Genomic DNA, 19,440 nt, shown 5'->3' with positions numbered 1-19,440 from the left:
AGCTCCTGTCGCGAATGCATGTGAGAATCCGCCTCTACCAGAAACACTCCGCCCCATCGGTTGAAAAGAGCTGCGTCGGCCGGGAATATTTATGTTGTTGGTAGCGATGCGACCACAACGTTTGTGTTTACTTGTCGTTAGTGAACCAGCGAAATTCAGTTATGACCAAAGGAGCCTCCGTTGCTAGGGAACTTAAGCCTCCTATCATGGTCCGGCTCGAGGCCCCATAATAAACAGATGTATGGAAATACCATGAGCAGTAGGAACCGTGTCGTTTCAGAGTTGAGTGCTTTTTGGGTGTTGGTTTCGTTGTAAGAAAGAAAATAAGCAGAATGAACAGCTATGTCGCAATAGCACGTTATGTAACCTTTATACCGGATTAATTTTAAGTGGCTTCACTATCGCACAACTTTGTCAACCACGTGTTCATTTCTCATAGATAGAATGATAACCACAATATAAATATTTCTAACGATATTTTTTTTGCCAAAAAACAAAACATGTTGATGAAAGGATTGTGAGCACCAGTGTCACTCCGTACGACCCGCCGACGACTTTCCCTTTAAAAATATTGAGATTAAGTTTGCCAGCAGCTCACTCTTCATCTTGATCTTCCACTTGCACGGCCTGATGAGGCTGTACTACCTGCTACTTTTCGTGGGTCTCTGCGCAGCCTACGAACCATGGCTGTGCCCGACCGAATTGCTGGAGTCCGAGCGGACGGATTGTCACCCTGAGCCCGGGGCGAGCGAGATGGCTTGCACAGCAAGGTGACATCACACCGAGTGATCGTTCTGGGCACTTGAACTTTTGTGTATTTATTTATAAATCAACATCCAAACCCATGCTTTGTATCTTGTTACAGTTGTAAGAAGTCATACCAATGGGAAAAAATGTATGAGCCAGTCTAAAGAAAATGCATTCCAAAAACCTTCATAAGATCAAAGTTATTACAAATCAGCACCAACATTCTTGAGGCGGCATGTACGGCAGCTGGACATTTAACTTTAAAGGTCATGATCTCTTTCCCATAGAAATGTCTAAACCTGAATTAAAAATCTTAATTAAACCCTGCAACCGGGAATCCACAGCGATATAATTTGATGTTGTTTTTCCCGTGATTTTATTTCTGATTTGGTTCATAGAGGCTGCACGTGGTGTCGGGCGTATGACCCCAGCGCCCCTTGGTGTTTCTTTAACACCAAACCAGGTTATGAGGGTACCTGCCCCTCTACCGTCCCAACCTCTCAGAGAGTGGACTGCGGTCAACCCACCAACGCCCAGTGCGTCAAAACTGGCTGCGTCTGGTGCCCCGAGACCGGCGGGCCGTGGTGCTTCTTCGACGAAGATGCTGGGAACAGTCCAACTTCTTTTTCCCCGGGGACAGATGGCCCTGTTGTGACAGGAGGTCCCACAACATCACCGAGCACCACCAAACACTATTACCCGGGCTGCGCGTCAAGCATCCCTCCCGACCAGCGTATCGACTGCTACCCGGAGCCCGGATCCTCCGAGGCAGGATGCCTGGCCCGTGGATGTTACTGGTGCGAGGAAGCGACTCCGGGAGTGCCTTGGTGCAGTCACCCAACTCTCGACCCGGTGGATCCCATCGATGGGATGTGTCCGTCTGACATACCGGATGCGAACAGGCGGGACTGCTATCCCGGTGAGCATTTTTATAAAAATGCTGAATACCCAGTAATTCACACTGAACTTGCTAAGAACTCCAAATGCAAGATTCAAGATAGCAAATATAGCACTCCTCACCGGGCAAACAAATTCAGGAAGTCTCTGTAATAAAAATACGCGTTTACAGATGTAAAATGTGGGGAAAATTGTTTACACAAAAAAGGAACACTCAGATTTGAACTGGGTTGAAGTGTTCTATCATTGAGTTATGTCCCCAGCACGATAAAGTAACAAAAAAAATAAATAAAAATAAACCAAAATAAAAATAAATAAATAACAACCGATTTCAAATCTACATCCTTCTCAAACATAGCTGACGACTTTCGGCAAACGTAGGTAATTTTCAAAAGCTTACGGAATTGTTTAGCTGGACGTCAATGATGTTTTGCAGTCAGTAATTTATCCAGCACATTATCATCAAAGGGAATTTTGCGCAGTGGTACAGTATTCGCCTGCACTTCTTATAAGTAAAATTGTAAAAGACGTTTGCTCAAATCGTTAGCACTACTTCAATGTACATCATAAACGCCCCCTTTGTTGAGGATAAAACAAGGGGACACCCGGGCTTGAACCGGGGACTTCTCGATCTGCAGTTGAATGCTCTACCGCTGAGCTATATCCCCGTCACGAGAACGAGTAATTGTATCAATTTTGAAAAATCACCAGTTTCAAAATTTATGCTCTCTTGGTGCGTTCATTTGACAAAAAAAAAAAAAAAACCTCTCATTGAGGTCCTACACCTTCCCCTCTCCGTTAAGGATAAAACAAGGGGACACCCGGATTTGAACCGGGGACCTCTCGATCTGCAGTCGAATGCTCTACCACTGAGCTATGTCCCCGTTATGTGAATTGGAGTTTTTGGTTTTAATTATTGTGTCAACCTTAAAAAATCGTCACTTTCAAATAATAATTTATTCTGTCTTGGTGCGTTCAGGTAACACCCCTCCCCTCCAAAAAAAAAAACAAAAAAACAAACAAACAGAGAGAAGGTTTGCACAAATCCAAAAACACTTTCACTGAAATCCTCCCCCTCCGTTGAGGACACAAAAAGGGACACCCGGATTTGAACCGGGGACCTCTCGATCTGCAGTCGAATGCTCTGCCATTGAGCTATGTCCCCACCATGCGAAAGCAGCAATTAAAAAAAATTGTACATAAGCCTACCAAACTTATCGATTTCAAATCCACATCAGTGGTCTGTTTCTTAAACACAACGCCGACGTTTATAGTCAAACTTTTATAGGTAACGTTGAACAACACGGGGAAATTGACAGCTGTGTATCAACAAAGTTTTCTAATCGGTAAATCAGCCAGCTGACGTTCACTATTTAAGTTTCTAGTATTTTTTTTGTTACAATTTTATAAATTCTTCTCATTTAATAGGCTACTTTTTAAATACTATTTAGACGTGGGTGCATCTAAGGACTCTTGCGAGGCCCGCTCCTGCATCTGGTGCGAGTCGTCTGTGAGCGGCACACCTTGGTGTTTCTTCAACATCACTGGCGTTTCTCCGGACCCGGCCCAGGATGTTTACCGCGTGGACTGCGCTCCAGACGGCCGGTGTGACCAGTGTGAGGCACGGGGGTGTGAACTGGCTGGAACAGATGTTCAGGGTGCGCCGCTGTGCTTTTTCCCGGTCGATTTGGGATACACGATGAGTGGTAAGAAACTTACATCCATCATCAAATTAGAAAATACAAATGAGAAGGAATGTGCTATTTTTTCAAATAATTAGCCTACTTCAGACTCCGTAAATCAATCACGCATTCGTAGTAGTAGAGAAGGGACAGTTCTGGAGCACACGCCCCTTTTTTTGCTCAAAACCCTTGGGTAGTACATCGACCCAAAAAATCGTCGAAACATTTTTGGTGGGAAAAAATGGGAAAATCCTGGAATGACGTGAACCCGGCTTTTGCTCAAAACCCTTGGGTACCTATACGACCCAAAAATCTCGGGGAAAATCTCCCCACCTTTTGCCGGTGTGATGAGTGGCCTTTGACCTACTTGCTGGGAATTATCACTCGCGAGAAAAAATTGATAAAAAAAATAAAAATACATAAAAATAAATGGTAGATAAAACTACAAACGTGAATTGTTATTTTTGCAAAGACACGAGAAATTCGATCGACTTGATAGATTCGTACGATTGCTCTCGTTGTTTTAATTCCAAAAGTTTACTCAAATGCATCGGTTGTAAAGAATGTCGCAATTGTTACGAATGTCAAGACTGCGTCAGATGTAAGGACTGCTTCACCAACGACGATTGTTGTAGATGTATAAATTGCGAGGCCTGTTTTAATTCATACGACTGCAGAAAATCGAATGCCTTGGACAGTTGCGAGGACTGTTACGACTGTGCCAATTGTATCGAGTGTTTTGGTTGTACGTACTGCACCTGCTGCGTAAATTGTGACGAGTTGGAAGGAATGGATCACGTGGTGCTCGTAGACGGCAAGCATAAAAAGCTGAGGCACGTGCGAGAGAACGAGTCACCGCCCGATTCAGCTACTAAACTCGATGTGGACTTATACAAAATTGGATTAATTATTGAATACAACGCTGACGTCGAACATTTAATTAAAGTAGAAATCCCACCCGAATAAAAATGACAAACATTTTAGAAACCTAATTATAAATAAGAACCATGTCAACTCAAGTATTTATCGTTTCAGACGACCACGAGCGCCTAAATGTCGACAACTGCGATACCAATGTTACCTATGGCCCCTTTGACCCGAGTAAATTAATCATTTCAAATCCCGTGGTTAAAGAAGGGATCTACACTTCACCCATTTTTTACCATCACAACGACCAAAACAAACGCCTGTTGATTATGACGACAGAACCCTGTTACGGTATAAACCCACTTTACAAATATGGCACTTGAGATAAAACGCCCGAAAACACCCAGGGCTGTCAAATTTGTTACCAGATACAATCACCTACGGCAAGCGTACTCGATCACATAAATTTGGCCGTTTATAAATTTATCGAGTCTCAAGGGTCTAATATCCCGTCTAACACCGTAAATGCCTACAAAGCCAGTCACGATATCGATGAATTGAACAAGATCGAATATGTAGTTAAACTGCCTTATACGGCTAAAAAACAAATGTACGTTAAAATAGATCCCTTTGCTTCGCTATTTGATCACAAAAAAGATCTATCGACTCGTCAAATATCGATAAATTTATCAATAAGAGATGCGACGCGCAATCATTTATTTGTGCAAAAGACGTACACTACGGTACCCACGGTTCACTGTCTTGCGGAGCCAGTGTCAGGTATAGAGTGGCAGTGGCAATGTTGAAAATTAGAAATGATGGTCTAATTTCGATTAAGTCGGCGTTGCAAGCGTTTAGCGGATTTGAATTAAAAGACGATTAAATTTGAAAAATCAATTTAACCTCGGTTATATCAACCGGAGTGAATTTTTTTTTTACTTTAAATAAATAAACCCTTATATAAAATGATTGATGCGGAACTTTGCCACTTGTTGAATAGAAAGGAAGTACACATAATTGGAGCAACGAGAAATGTACAACCGAGGCCGCCTTGTAACCACCGAATAGTTGAAATGGACGAAAGATATGCTTGTAAACATTGCGGTCAAATTTTTGGGTGGGTTTCTTCGTTCGGAGCCGCAGACGTGGGAGATCGGTACTTTAATCATCACGTTTGGAAAAAACCCAAGCCGCCAAAATCGAGAAAAACGTTGCAGAAGTATAATCTGTCTTTTAAAAACGGCGAAGCGGGTGAAATAGAATATAAGTTGAACCAAGTTTTAAACGGTAAGATCTCTCGAGGTAAACCGTTGAAGGCTTTAATCGCGGTGTGTTATCAAGACACAACTGGGGAAACCGAATCTAAAGTGAAGGACCTTTTTCAAGTCTCGGATAAGCACTGGAAAAACGCTATGCAGAAGTTTAACCTCGCCAAACAAGACGTATAAAACGTATATAATAAAATGGAGACTCACACTTTTCACTTGACCGAAAACCCGCAGACGTTTAGATTGAAAAACGAGATCAACAACACCAAAGGCGACAAAGTCGTCCGAGTAAAGAATATTCAGTTTGAAGCTGGATATTTTAACGTAACAAACGCCACTGAAATTGAGTGGGATACAAACTTGGACGGTAGGCCAGCGGGGGTACTTGGCGAACGAACGCCCGGTATACCCTCAGTGCAAAGAACGGACTCATCTCTCAATCCAGAATTAGTACAAACAGCTAAAAACAGATTGATCCAAGCAAATAAAAGGGGCAAGTTAGCGGAAGAAATCAGAATCATCGCTGATGAAATTGAGCAGCTAAACCAAGAAATCACAGCTTTAGAAGATCAGTTAAACCAAAGACAACCATCAGAAACGCGAGCTCGTTTATATTTTGATCTCGACGATAAAAAAGTCAAATCAGCTTCACTGCTCGAGGGGCAAAGACAAGCTTTAGATGAAATCTACGAAGGGAATCCACCAACTCGACCTACCACCACCAACTCTCCCAGGAGACCCAGAAGAGAATTAACTAAAAGACTGTTTTTGACGGGGCTAACTGGACCTATATACGACAGACTTCATTCGCGAAGCTCATCCGAACCATTACCCGAGGGTCAAAGAGGAAGCATCGTGGTATCCCCCGGTTATTATAGCATGGACTGGTTTCACTTTTTGTTAAACTCGATACCGGGCGTTTCTTTTAAGGTTCACTCGGAATCTAAACGGGTCACTTTGGCCATTACGGACCCCAATCTCAAGTTGCGACTAAACAAAGAAGTGTCCAAGCTATTAAACTTACCCAAAATAAAACTTTTACCCAACGTCATTTACGAAGGCAATTACGATTTAAACCCCTTGAAACTCGCGTTTATTCATTGCAAACAATTAAATACATTTGACAACTTTTATAACGGGCGGACTTTAGACTTGCTGTACGTGATAGCTACCGAGCCTCGCACCCGTAATCACTGTGAAACGCCTAAAAAGTTAATCGACAGGAACATCAGTGAATTGACTTTTTCTGTTAAAAACGACAGAGGTGAGCTCTTGAATAACATCGGCAAAATTTTAATCGAGTTAGACATTTTTTAAAACGCGTAATTATAAAAGTAATAGGATGACGACTAACATATACCCGGAGTTGACTTTAAACTCGACTGAACAAGCGGAGACAAAGGTTTACAGGCTAAGAAAGATCGAAGAAATTAAATCCCAAATCCAAAGAGAACGCGACGCGAGGGAAAGTAGTTACAAAAAGATCAAACGACTTTTAACAGCGCTCGAATATGTGGAATATGGAGTAGAAGCACTGGGCGCCACATCGGCAGCCGTAGGCATTCCCGCCATTTTGGGCGTCGTTACCGGTCCCGTCGGACTTGTGATGGAAGGCATCGCTATCGGTGCGTTTGGCGCTTACGCGATTCTAAAGTACGCCTCCCGTAGACTCACCCACAAAACTAAAAAACACGATCAAATTCGAATGTTGGCAGACGCTAAATTAAACACCATCGAAGAATACGTATCTCACGCGATTGAAGACGGTGACATATCCCATGAAGAATTTGTCCTTATTTTATCCGAGCTGAAAAAGCTTAACGAGATGAAAGAAAAGATTAGATCACGTACGTCTACAAAATTGGAAGCGAGCAAAGCGAGCACCAAAGAAGAATTTGAACGTCAAGTCAACGAAAGAGCAGAAGCGCTAGCCAACGAACGGGCGGCGGTTTTAAAAAAAGATCTTATGAAAAAACTTGGCGAATAAGTTTTACAAAGTCGGTTAAGTACGAACGAAGTGAGAACGAGCGTAGCGGGTACGACCGGAGGGAGTACGAAGAAAATCCACCCGCTTAAATATTTTAGTAAACGAAGACAATTCCTTTACAGCCGAGTTTCCAAATTTAACGCACGCGTATAAATTACCGAAAGTAACCACGGATGAAGCGGTCAATAGGTGGTCTACCGAGTCGATATCGTTTTACCAAAATCAATTTAATTTCGCGGTCTATTGCGCGACGACTGCCTGCGGTGTGGGTTTTGATCTGCTGTCTGACCCTAATCCATACGTCTCGGCTTTATTTAACTTTCACGTGTATTACACCGTACGAAAAATATTTTACGACTGCGTGATGCCCATTCCGAGCGACGACGTATTTGACGCGTTACACAATAATTACGACCATCGGAAGTTTACCGACACGTGTCTTTTATACGGAGTAGACCCGAATAAATCGTATAAACAAACAAGAGACACTTTGTCGAACGGATTAGGCACCGCTTATTATCACGAAGCGGGCTATATACCTGTTCCGGGTAAAAACTACGACGCGCACGACTTACACGTGACCAACGGTAAATATGCGGGATCTACTTACATGGGATTTGGATGGGCTAAGCCACCTAAAGGTTCCGGTCACGCGAGTACCTACACGGTCACCTGGATTTCACAGTCGGACGCGGTTACTTTGGCCTGGTGGGATTTTGTTCCTAAAAAGTCTCGGTTGACGGACATGGGAATCACCAAGGTAAACGAATCAATTCGAGCTTACGTCTACTCATTACTCGGGGCACAGGCGCAGACCAAGACCAGCGTTTTGGCTACCGGCACCGGATTAGACGCGCGACGGCAATTTATTACGATCGTGGAATCTTTAATTAATTCGGGCCCCGATCTCGAACAGTCGATCGACCAATATCAAGATTCGTTACAGTACGCAAAAACGCCGTTGAACTTCGTAGTCGCTCCGGGTTTGTACCTGGTGCCCTCGGACATGGACTTACGCATCGGTACGTTTGAGGGATATAACAATAATTTACAAGTCGCGACTGAGGATATGAAGACTGGATACGTACCGAGTTTGAATAGCGAAGTGAGCGGAGCGAACAGAGCGAGTTTAAAAGTTGATTTTAATGAAGAAGCGATCAAACCAGAACCGGAAGTGTTACCGAGTAGGTCAATTGTAAAGCCGGTTTTTAGTAAGCCTTTAGACGCTCACAACGAAGAGAAACTGTCCTTAACCATCGGAGCCAATGCGGCGGGTGTCGTCGGTTTTATGTTGTATAAGGTTTTAACTTAAACGGTTTGAATTAAGGTGTAAAAAGAGAGGCTATTCCCTCCTAGATTTAGGAAGGAATATTTTTTTTTTACTTTTTACCCATTCTTTTGCACGTACGTCAAGAGCAGAACACCTGCGCCTACGAACAAGGTCCACACGTGATCCGCCACCCATCCAACAGCTTTACTCGCCACGTTAAAAATCCAACTCAAAATGCTACCTATGATCCCAGGCAAAGCTCCTAAGGTGCTCACCCCGAGTTTCTTCAATACGTTTGCCAGGTTCCACAGTTGACGTTTGATCCAATCGGTAACACCACCTTTAGAAGGAGGAGCTGGTGGTGTTGGCGTTGGTTCAGGTGTTACATTCGCTCCGCTCGTTCCAACAGCTCTGACGCTAGCCACGATGCTACTAACGATGGTGCTCACAGCTAAACTAAAAGCCGTTAAGATGCTCACGATTGTGACACCCTGATATCTAAATATCGCTCTAATCTTCTCGCGTAGTGTCAAATCCGAGATCATCACAGCCGTTATCGTTTTTTTGATGCGATTGATCTGAGTTCGTAATTGAGTAGTATGTATGGCTATAGTCTCTAATCTAGCCTGTCTTTGGTCTAGTAAGTCATTCAATTGCCGTTGAAGATCCGTACGTTCTTCTTCGGACGTCGCTTTTTCCAACTCGGCTTCGACCTGTTGAATTTTTGCGTCTAAATCATCTAATTTAACTTGATTTAAAATTAATTCTCCTTTTACCGTTTGTAATGTTCCATCTAAAGCTACCAACTCGCGAGAGTTTAATCCTTCTGTTTTGGCGGCTTCGTCACCAGTGAGCTCTTCTACGATGTCACTGACCCGGTCTGATATTTGCGGTAGCTCTTCCATTGGAATGATCTCGGGTTGAATGGAACTTTGATTCAGCTTTTTGCACCGATCTTCCATAATTTTTAAATCCCAATTTGTATCTTATAAAATCTTGCGCTGACATGGTGTCTTCACCCGTTCTGGTGTATCCAGCAGCTTTGGCGTTTTTGATGATTGTGTCAAGACCGACGACTACATCCGGATTTCTTTTGTCGGTTAATAGCACATCACCGTATTTGCCTTCACGTTTGTAAAATAAACCTACGCCTTTGCGGTAATCAAACCTTTCATAGTGAAGTACCGACGGTACATCTTTTCTTCCGACGAGTTGAAAATATCGGTAAAAGTTTTCTACAATTGGTTGAGTTATGAATACCGTTCGCCCTTGTTCTAAAGGATCACCGGATAATGTTATCGGTCTTGGGTTTACGCCCAATTTTGATTCAATCGGTTTTGTTCCTACTCTTAGTTCATTAGATAAAGTGTTGGTATCGTCCCATACAGGTTCCTTTGGTTCAATCGGTTCTGTTCCTACTCTTAGTTCATTAAATGAAGTGTTGGTATCGTCCCATCCAGGTTCAATAAAGGACGTTTCTTGTCGATCATTATCAACAAAATCTTGGTCGTTTATTTCTTGATCTTGATTTTGATCTTCCAAGAGAGGTATTTCCTCGGGATCGAATCCTCCTTCTGCCATTTCTTTTATAGTATATGTTTTATATTTTTTTAAGCGGTTGGCAGGCTCTCGGGCAGGATACCCTGCGCTACCAACCACCCTTGGGTAGCCAATGCACCGCTAGACAACGCGATCGATTTCAACGCGTCTTCGGCGGACAACTTATTTAGGTCCGGCGGTTTGATTTTAAATAGCTTGCTCGATAGCATGGCGTAACCGAGCGATAGTCCCGAAACGACCGCACCGTGATAAACCGTATTGACGATTCCGTTTACGTCGATTGAGTTAGCGTTACTCATATTTATATATAAAGAAATTTTAAATGAAGCAGAGCGTGAGTATTCATTCCACATCTAAAATTGGTTCTTGTTTAGGAATACTCACTTCTCGTTTTGGTTGAATAACTTGTCGAGTAGGTTGAGTGCTCGACTTGTTTCTCCAAATTAAATAGAGAAAAACCCCTGCGAGCCCCAATCCACCGAGTATCAAGTTTCTGTTCTCTGTAACCGTTTGATAAATTTTATTTTGGTTGCTCTCTTCGTTGCTCTCTTCACCCGCTAATTTTATCTTGACGAGTTGTTGTTTCATCTTCTTGTTATGCTCGGCTAACTTCTTACCGTGTTCTACACGCTTCGGATTTTTAACGTTTACTTTACTTTTAGTTACCGTCTGAGGTCTCGGTTCGTTGTTGCTCGCTTCTGTTGGGTTCGCTTCGTTCGCTTCGTTGTTGCTCGTTTCCGTTGACATCCTTTTTTAATATAATAGAACTTTTGTTGAATTCTAGATGTTTTGTTGTAATCAACATAGCTGTAAGTGGGGACAGGTAAACTCCGTACTTGTAACAGACCTCGGTAAGTAAGTGTCCCATCGTTTGACTGATGATAGATCGATCGGAGTGGCTATCTCTAGCAAGCGAGAGTACAAACTTAAAATCGAGTAACCAAGAGTTTTAACAATCTCTTTGCCAAATTTAACTTCGTACAAATTAAACAGCTTTTCTTGTTCTTTTGGCGACAGAGCTTCAATCTCTTTGATCGAGTATTCTTTGCCGAGGTATTTTTTGCTTTCACCCGACGCGGCTATCGCGCATAGTCTATCTTTTACGTTTGAGGTTGAATCGCCGCTCGCTCCGCTTCGCTCGTTGAGTATACTTTTGATGTCGTCCATTTAAATATATACGTTTTAAATTTGCTGTAGGTGTGCTTTAGGCGTAGGTACTCGACTGTGTAGTAAGTTAAATTAGCTGCTATAACTAATTGAATAACTAGCTCTACATATTCTAGAACGGTTATCATTTAATTATAACAAAAATAAATTTAGTTACAACCGAGCTATATCAGCCCAGCTGTAACAAAGGATAAGTAATTAGTAACTAGTTAATAATGGTGATGTGAATATTCAATCTCGAGATTATTCGACTTCCGCGCTAGGTTACACTTTAAGCAGCAGAGGACACAATTTGATTTAATGTGACCCATGGAGTTATCTAATCGTTCGATGGTGCCTAAGTCGTCTTTGTGTTCTAAGAATTGCATTTCAACTTTGCAATCTGGGTAAAAACAGCGCGGATAATCCTCAATTAACCCGCGGCAAAAGTCCGTGTCGATAAACCGGTCAGGATCAAATCGATTATACTTCTTATCTGATTGTCTAGCGCCGCGAATCCAACCTCGAATCGTTACCTTGATTGGTTCGCTACAAATTTTGCAGTGACGTTTTCTTCTCCCGTGAAGGCAAATCCCTGAGCCATTACACTCGGCACAATAATATCTTCGTCTCCCATGCTCGCAAATCGATGTTCCTTTACACTCTTTACAAATATTCTTTTGTCTCCCGTGAGGAGAAGTTTGACGGGTCCAGGAGACAACGACACTTTTTGCATATTTTTTTTACTTTCGATCATCTTATTTAATAAAGGTAATTAAAAAATTTTTCTCGTTTTTATTGAACTAAATAACTCGCGGGTGGTTCCGTATTTAAAACCAATTTACTGAACCGAACGTCGCGTAGGTGTCTTTTAATTTCCTCTCTCTTTTTGTCTGGTACTACATCGTTCTCGTCGAGACATTGATCAAAGGACGAACGATCTTTACAATGAAATAACGCGGTCCAAGCGGTGTTCTCTCGAAAATCCTTTGGCACCGAATTATACTTTTGGGTAAGTAACCAACACGAATGGAGATAATGTCGGCCGCTAAAAGCCATTTTGGACAACGCGCACGTATTGCTACTTTTAGATTTCTTTCGGTACTTGATAAATTGATCGGCAGCACAATCGTCGATGATAAACAAAGTATTTACACCATCAAATATTTTTTGATAAAGTTCGATTGCCTCGTTTAATTCTAGTCTTTCCCGATCTAAATCACATAGGTAAATATTTTCGTCGCTGTATATCCACAGTCGTTCTAAATAAGTTTTGTTCTTAAAAAGCGTCGGACATATAATTACGATAGCTTCAAACGTGAAACGGTACTCTGTCTCTAACAAATTTAAAATCCAGTTAGTTTTCCCGCTGCCCGTCTTACCCACGATTAAGGCGCAGTGAGGATTTTTAAACATCTCGTTCATTTAATTTTAATAAACTAAACTCCTGAAGTTTCCGTCCTCTACCGTGAGTTGAGAATCCATCACCAGGAACACGTACATCGTTAGAGGTCCCACGGTTTCGGCCGTTCGTTCCATCTGTATAGAAATGTCTCCTCCTCCACCGAGAGGCCTACCTGATCCGTGGGCAGAATTGTCGTCGGAACTTCTGAAGTCGAGCCACGAACCGTACTTGTCCTTTAGGTAGTCGGCCATGTCTACTCCCAACAAGGATATGTCTGAGACGACCCCTCTAGCCAATTCTTTATCCGAATCGCCAAAGTATTTTGTAACTTCGTTCCAATGTTGATATTCAAACAGACCCTGCGAGTACAATTGATTAGGTCTACCTTCGACCGTCACAATCGTTTTAGTGATATGCGGATTATAAAATTTTTGCGGGTTCTTGATCGTCGGGTCTTTAAACAGGATCAAAATTCCTTTCAAGCTCTTGATCGTCTGATCGATGCTAATGTTCCATAGCGTGTCTGATTTGTTTACCGCTTGCTTCTTCCACGAGTGAATCCGGTCGAATAGGTAATACATCGTTTTTTTGTTTTTCAAGGTTTGCGCCAAGTCTCGATTAGTAACAACTTCGTATTCCAAGGTCAGGTCCGAAATGGAGTAATCTGCGGCGGTATCTGACGAGTTGACCACTTTGTCGGGCCCGTTAAAAGTTAGTTGATACGTCAGAGGCTCTTTAAACCACGAAGGATAAAATGGGGTGTGGTCCGTCAACAGCGGCGTGTCCAGTGGAATCGCATAACGATTTTTAAAAGCGTCGGCGATTGCCTTGTCATTACCGTCGTTTGCGGCGGCATTAGCATCTTCAGCCCCTAGACGTATCTTAGCTGCATTTTCCTTTTCCAAACCAAAGTACGCCATATTTTTAGTCTGCGACGGGGGTAACCAATTGTCCTTAAAATTGTGAAATACGTCCGCATCCCGGTAACTTACGATCTTGTTTCCCTGTAAACTCACATTTATTTCCGAAACCAGGTTTCGCGTCACGTTGTTATAAACCGTCCTGTTGTCGTCCGAGGCGCCGTCTAGATCCAGTTTAAAAGCCAACTTTGCCGTACCGGGTACAATGACGTCGTCAGTGCCTAGGGCCGGAAATTTTACGTTCAACGTGTGATCCGCGGCTATGGTGCTCGGGTTGTGCGTAATTGTTACCTCCCTCCTTTCGCCTTTGATCGCGCGAGGAACTTTAAGTCTGCGACTCGGGTTAAGCTTTTTGGTGTACATTACTTTTATATAATACTATTCTTATTTTATTTGACCTTATTTTAAAAATGGCTAGTGCTTTAATGATGGTTGGAGGAACGATAGTGAACGCCTTGGCATTCACGGGCTCAAATTTTTTATTTAGCAGTTTATCAAAAAGTAAAGTCGACGAAGATTGAAAGCGTCACGACCTCGCGTTAGAGCAATTGGCGCAAGCAAAACAAGAGTGGGAACAAAACTGCGTACGCATGCTAGACTTTTTAAACGAACGAATGCGACAAGAACGCGCGAGTCAGCAGACATTTGTAAACGTAGACGAAGCCTTACGAGCTTATTCGGAATTGACCGGTAAGAATATCACGCTGTTACCACCAGAGCCTAAATTATCCGATTTTTACGAGCCTTCCGAAAATCAAAAAAAATCGCCAGTTTGTTTGGATTATAGGTGGAACTGCGATAGTCGGGTTGTTGGCTTACCGGTACTCCCTTCGGTCGTAGCTCGCCCCGCTCGCTCGCTACGGTAACTTATTTTAAAAGGGAGAGAGAATTTTCAAAGTTGTTTTACAGCCCGCAAGGCTACTGGCGAGGAGAAAGCGCGGTGGGTCGTCTCCACGAAAAGACCGGTGCAGACAAATCGGTCGTCAGAAACTGGCTAAAAAAGCAGGCCATTTGGCAAATATACTTACCCGCACCACATTACGTACCCAGACCTACAATGTTGCAATCAGAATCGGTCGAACCTAATTACGCGCATCAAATGGACGTACTTTATTTACCCTGGGACCGCTTTAAAAGAAAAACGTTTAAGTACGCTTTGACCGTGGTAGACGTGGGTTCGCGGTATAAAGAGGCAGAACCGTTGACCAGTAAAACCGCCGAGCAAGTGAGCGAAGCGACCAAGAAAATTTACGAGCGATCACCTCTAACCTGGCCCAAATTCGTAATGGTAGACTCGGGGTCTGAATTCAAAGGCGACTTTAAAAAGTTAATTACAAAAAATAAAGTACAAATTCAAGTGGGTGAACCTGGGGTACACAGATCTCAAGGAATTGTGGAAAGGGTTAACCGTATTTTAGCTGAAAGGTTATTTGGCCACCAATACGCTCAAGAAATGTTAAACGTAGGTGTGCGTAACGTGGAATGGGTGGAGCGTTTGCCTCAGGTCGTGAAATCGTTAAACCAGGAAAAAACGCGGTTAATAGATGCCGTTCCTGCAGAAGCGATAAAATTAGCGAGCGGAGTGAAACAAACACCTAGTGTGCCTCCAAAAACGAGCGAGCGAGAACTTCCTCCAAGTGTATTAGTTCGGTACCTCTATTACCCGGGCGAGCAAGAGGGCGGCACCGTCAGAAGGGCGACGGATCCAATCTGGTCCGTGGACGTTTATCAAATTGGAAGGCGAACTAGTCAATTTAAACGGATGAATGGCAAGCGGATAAAAACGGGCCCAACTTTATATTATCTGTTAAACGGACCAAATAGGAGTTTCGTCAAAGAGGAACTTCAGATAGTACCCGAGGATACCGAATTACCGGAGTGATACTCGCTCCGCTCGTCACTTCGTTGTTGATTACCTTGTGCCCGTAAGCCAACGTATCGATTCCATTCGGTAATATGTAGCGCTTTGTGTCCAACGGTGACAGACTAAGTTTATTTTGTGAAATGGTGAACATCCGATGTTTATCCGATCTAAATAATTGTTGTTTATTGAAATAATGCGTTTGGTCAAATAGACAGCTTTTATACATCTCGTGGGTCAACCTTTTCTCGGTTACTACCTTGGAGACCCCTTTGGCCTTCTTTAAATTGTGATCGACCGTCAGAATTGAATACATTTTCGGTCTGATACAAACGGCTTCTAAAATTGTTTTGCCACCAAATTCGTCTTTCATTTTACCTATAACTTTTTTATTTTTGACGCTGTAAAGTGGATGATTGGGTGGGTAATTACTAAAGTCAAATAAATTACGCTTTTCGTTTAGGTAGCCAGTTAAATCGTCGGAGCTTCGCTCGATCTGAACTAATAGAGAATCAGTGTCCGTGTAAAGTAAATTTACTTTTTCACCAAAAGTTGATTTTAGTTCGTTGTAGTAGAAATCGTACATTAACGTTTTTGAAATATCGAGAACACTTACACCGCAATATATTGGCTTATTTAATTTTGTTTTGGTTCGGTTCATCTCCACAAACGAAAGCTCGCAATGCTCAAATGGTACCGTCGATTTATAATTCGGTTTATAAGTTAATTTTTTTTATTTGTCTGCGTCTTGTACGTCCCTCAGTAAATGACCGTCAATTCGATATCTAACATTTTCCATCGTCTTGCCAAAGACCGAGTTGTTCATCAATTTGAAAAAGTCCTTCTCAAAATCATTTTTTGCTTTCTTGCGCAATTTCGTGTTTTTGTCAATATAGCTTTTCATCCACGGCTTTTGACGAAATTTCAATACCCGGTGAACTTCTTTGATCCACAACCCTAGTTTGAGATATTTTTGCAATGTACGATAATGAACCACGTATTTTTCTTTGGTGTTGAGAGTGGCCACGAGTTTGTCTACCGAGGTGTCTACCGAGGTCGGTTTTCCATTGCCAATTAAATCCTGTTGGTAACTCGAAAACCATTCGTTTGGCACCGACATATTTTCGGGTGCGAGTGGAAAGTCATTATGTTTGTCGTGGTGACGTTCCGGGTAATCTAAAGAGATCTCAAACATGTAACCATAGTCGTCAGTTAGTCGCAACTCTTGGATGTAATAGTAAGTAAATTTTTCTAAGTCTGTTTCCCAGGTAAATTCACCTACGGGCAAATATTTGCTCATCGCCCAGCCATATAAATTATTTGCGTCTAGGTACATGATCTGTGACTCTGGCTTATTTGGGTCGTAATCAGGTAGTTCTGGATTATTGGCCTTTGCATATCGTTTGGCTCCTACAGAAGAAATCCAACCTCTTTTTGCCCTTTCAAAGAACAAGTGCTTGTCAATGTCTGTCAGTAGTTCCAATTGGATGTCAGAGTATTTTAAGAGGGCATCCCACTACAGGCCTGGCGCCGTATAATAGTTGGCTGGGTCAAGGCCGTAGTTCTTCTTGCATACCTTCCGAAAGTTTTCAAATACACCCGCGAGCAATAGCACGTCCGTTTCCACGTATAGGTCGTGGTAGTCGCCTAGGTTTTGGAAATTAAATTTTTCCCATACTGTCTCCGCACGAGCGTATTCTTGCTCGGTTATCCCTCCCTGCTTCAGAGAGCTATAGAAAGCGTCTACTGGCGGGAGTTGTCTCTCTTGGAACCGATCAAAGGAGTCTATATACTCATAGGGGTAAATCCCCTTTTCCAAGAGTAAATGACTATTATTTGTAAACCTTTTACAAAGTAAGTTAAAATCATCGGGCGAACAATTTTTAACCAACCGATCTAGCAATGCCGCCATAAAATGAAAGGAGTCTAAAAATCTGAGTTGGCCAAAAGAAAATACTGTAATTTTCAGTATTTTTAGCGATCAACTTAATTGATTTCCCGTAAAATTCGTGAGCGCCTTGTATGATTAAATGTGCGTCGTATTTCTCCAAGTTGTGTAAGATCACCGGAATAGGTGTTTGATTGACCACTATTCTTAACTTGAGATTACAACTAGCGTGCGCTGGGCCTCGGTACTTCCCCGTCACGTGACAGTGATCCCTAACCTTTCTAAAATTGTTGATGGGCTTTTTGCAATCGAAGCATTTCCATTCTTTGAACTCTTTTTCTTTGTCTTCAACTTTAACTTTAATAGTACGGCAAAACTCGATTTTTTCTTCTTTTGTCTCTGGTGGTTTTGGAATATCACATTGACAGTGAGATTCATCCGCTTTTGCTCGATCTATCAACTTTTCACAGATCCAACATCTTTGACAATTTTCGTAGATTTTTTGTAATTGATCGTTCCAAATCAACGGCTCTTTGTTTTTAAACGTTTCGTTTATATTCTCTGTTTCCTGAGAAAGTGACCCTACAAAATCAACAGCCGCGTCTTGACCTCTATATGTTTTTCGGCTAGTGCAAACTCCATCGCATCTGACGACCGCGTATGAGTATCCGCAAGGCTTGTGAATCTGTGTTTTGACCGTGTTTGTGTCTGCCGGCGGTAATTTTTCTAAAACAGACTCAAAATCGGCGTAAATGACAAAAGGCGCGTTTTGCTTATTTTTGTAATTTTTGAACTTGAGTATAATCTCGCCTTCGACTGGCATTTCGACTTTACACGTGGGAACGTTTAAACCTTGACAATCTTCTTTGTGACTGGCTAACTTTTCTTCCGTTTGGAAATGCGACATGCAATTGAAACACCAGTGTTTTTGGCCGTCGTGTTTATTGATGTCACCCGTCAACCTAGAAAAATTTTTAATCCAACAATAATGGTTCTTCTCGCCCTTGTTAAATAAAAGTAAATTGATCGGTTCCTCCCTGCGCTTGCTTTTGTGGAGAACGTAACGACCGTCTTTTTTGGTGTAACCAAACACATTGATCGCCAAGTTATTTTGCGATTCGATACGAGGGATTTGTGAAATCGGTGTTGGAAAGCTTATGTTTGTAAAATTTAAACCACCGATTCTGACCGATAAGTCGAAGGCCGCTCCTTATTTATTTTATATTTTGGATTTGTTTCTAGCTGACTTTTGACTCCGTCTGAATATAATTTTAAAGCTGCTCTCAACGCCCATCGGATACATTCTTGATCTTTATTTTCGACGTTTATGATTGCTTTTTTGTCTAACAGTTCCTTAGGCAACGGAATGTAAGAAGAACTCACTGGATTATATTTAACCACGTTGATGTAAAAAGCGACGACTTTGTCAAAGATCCAACCCGAGCCTTTTTGTGTATGAGCCTCCACCTGTTCGATTTGTTCTTTGCGTTGCTTAGCAAGTGCATTTTTAACGTCGGCTTTATTTGCTACTACATCTTGATCGCTCTGAAAGGGAAAGGTGCCGTAGTCAATCGTTCCGTCAATTTTTTCCAATCTAAACCGCACTTTAAGATGTGTTTGTAATTTGTAGCCTACAATTTCTTTGAGTTCAGCTAACGCTGTTTTCTCTATCAACTGCTTGTAAAAATCAAAAAAATGTATTAAATCGTCTTCATAGAAGCGAGGAATCAACTCCCAATTACGAAAATTATTTTTAAAACGCCATATACGTTTAATGTCTACTTCCTCGAGTTCTTTAGGTTGTGTATAAGCTTTAACCGCATTGATAAAGTCCTGTTTGACGTATCTGTCTTTGTTTGCATAAGGAATATTATATTTTTGTACCGTTTTCAACAGCTGCCGATATGACTGACTCGGGAGGTACCTAAATTGTTTTTGATCC

General features: G+C 42.2%; 2 protein-coding genes and 3 non-coding genes across 5 annotated transcripts in view; 1 reads left to right on the top strand and 4 right to left on the bottom strand.

The window, feature by feature from the left end:
• Positions 1-19,440, bottom strand: part of pomp (proteasome maturation protein) — a 194,206-nt gene that overhangs the window by 102,631 nt on the left and 72,135 nt on the right. The gene's annotated exons all lie outside the window — the stretch shown is intronic.
• Positions 483-19,440, top strand: part of LOC110979778 (lysosomal alpha-glucosidase-like) — a 30,514-nt gene continuing 11,556 nt past the window's right edge. Inside the window, exons 1-3 of the mRNA XM_022235831.2 lie at positions 483-770; positions 1,146-1,666; positions 3,096-3,350. Of these exons, the coding sequence (XP_022091523.2) occupies positions 631-770; positions 1,146-1,666; positions 3,096-3,350 (916 nt within the window). The 5' untranslated portion in view covers positions 483-630. The remainder of the gene's footprint in view (positions 771-1,145; positions 1,667-3,095; positions 3,351-19,440) is intronic.
• On the bottom strand, positions 2,241-2,312 carry Trnac-gca (transfer RNA cysteine (anticodon GCA)). The gene has a single exon. It is a non-coding gene; the product is annotated as a tRNA-Cys (tRNA).
• Trnac-gca (transfer RNA cysteine (anticodon GCA)) lies at positions 2,457-2,528 on the bottom strand. The gene has a single exon. It is a non-coding gene; the product is annotated as a tRNA-Cys (tRNA).
• Trnac-gca (transfer RNA cysteine (anticodon GCA)) lies at positions 2,738-2,809 on the bottom strand. Its single transcript has one exon. It is a non-coding gene; the product is annotated as a tRNA-Cys (tRNA).

The sequence above is a fragment of the Acanthaster planci genome, linkage group LG02 (assembly GCF_054643075.1).
Source record: "Acanthaster planci isolate LZ-2023a linkage group LG02, COTS_SCS, whole genome shotgun sequence".
NCBI classification, from domain to species: Eukaryota; Metazoa; Echinodermata; class Asteroidea; order Valvatida; family Acanthasteridae; genus Acanthaster; species Acanthaster planci.
Note: the sequence above shows the minus strand (reverse complement) of the source record. Positions and strands in the feature narration are given on the sequence as shown.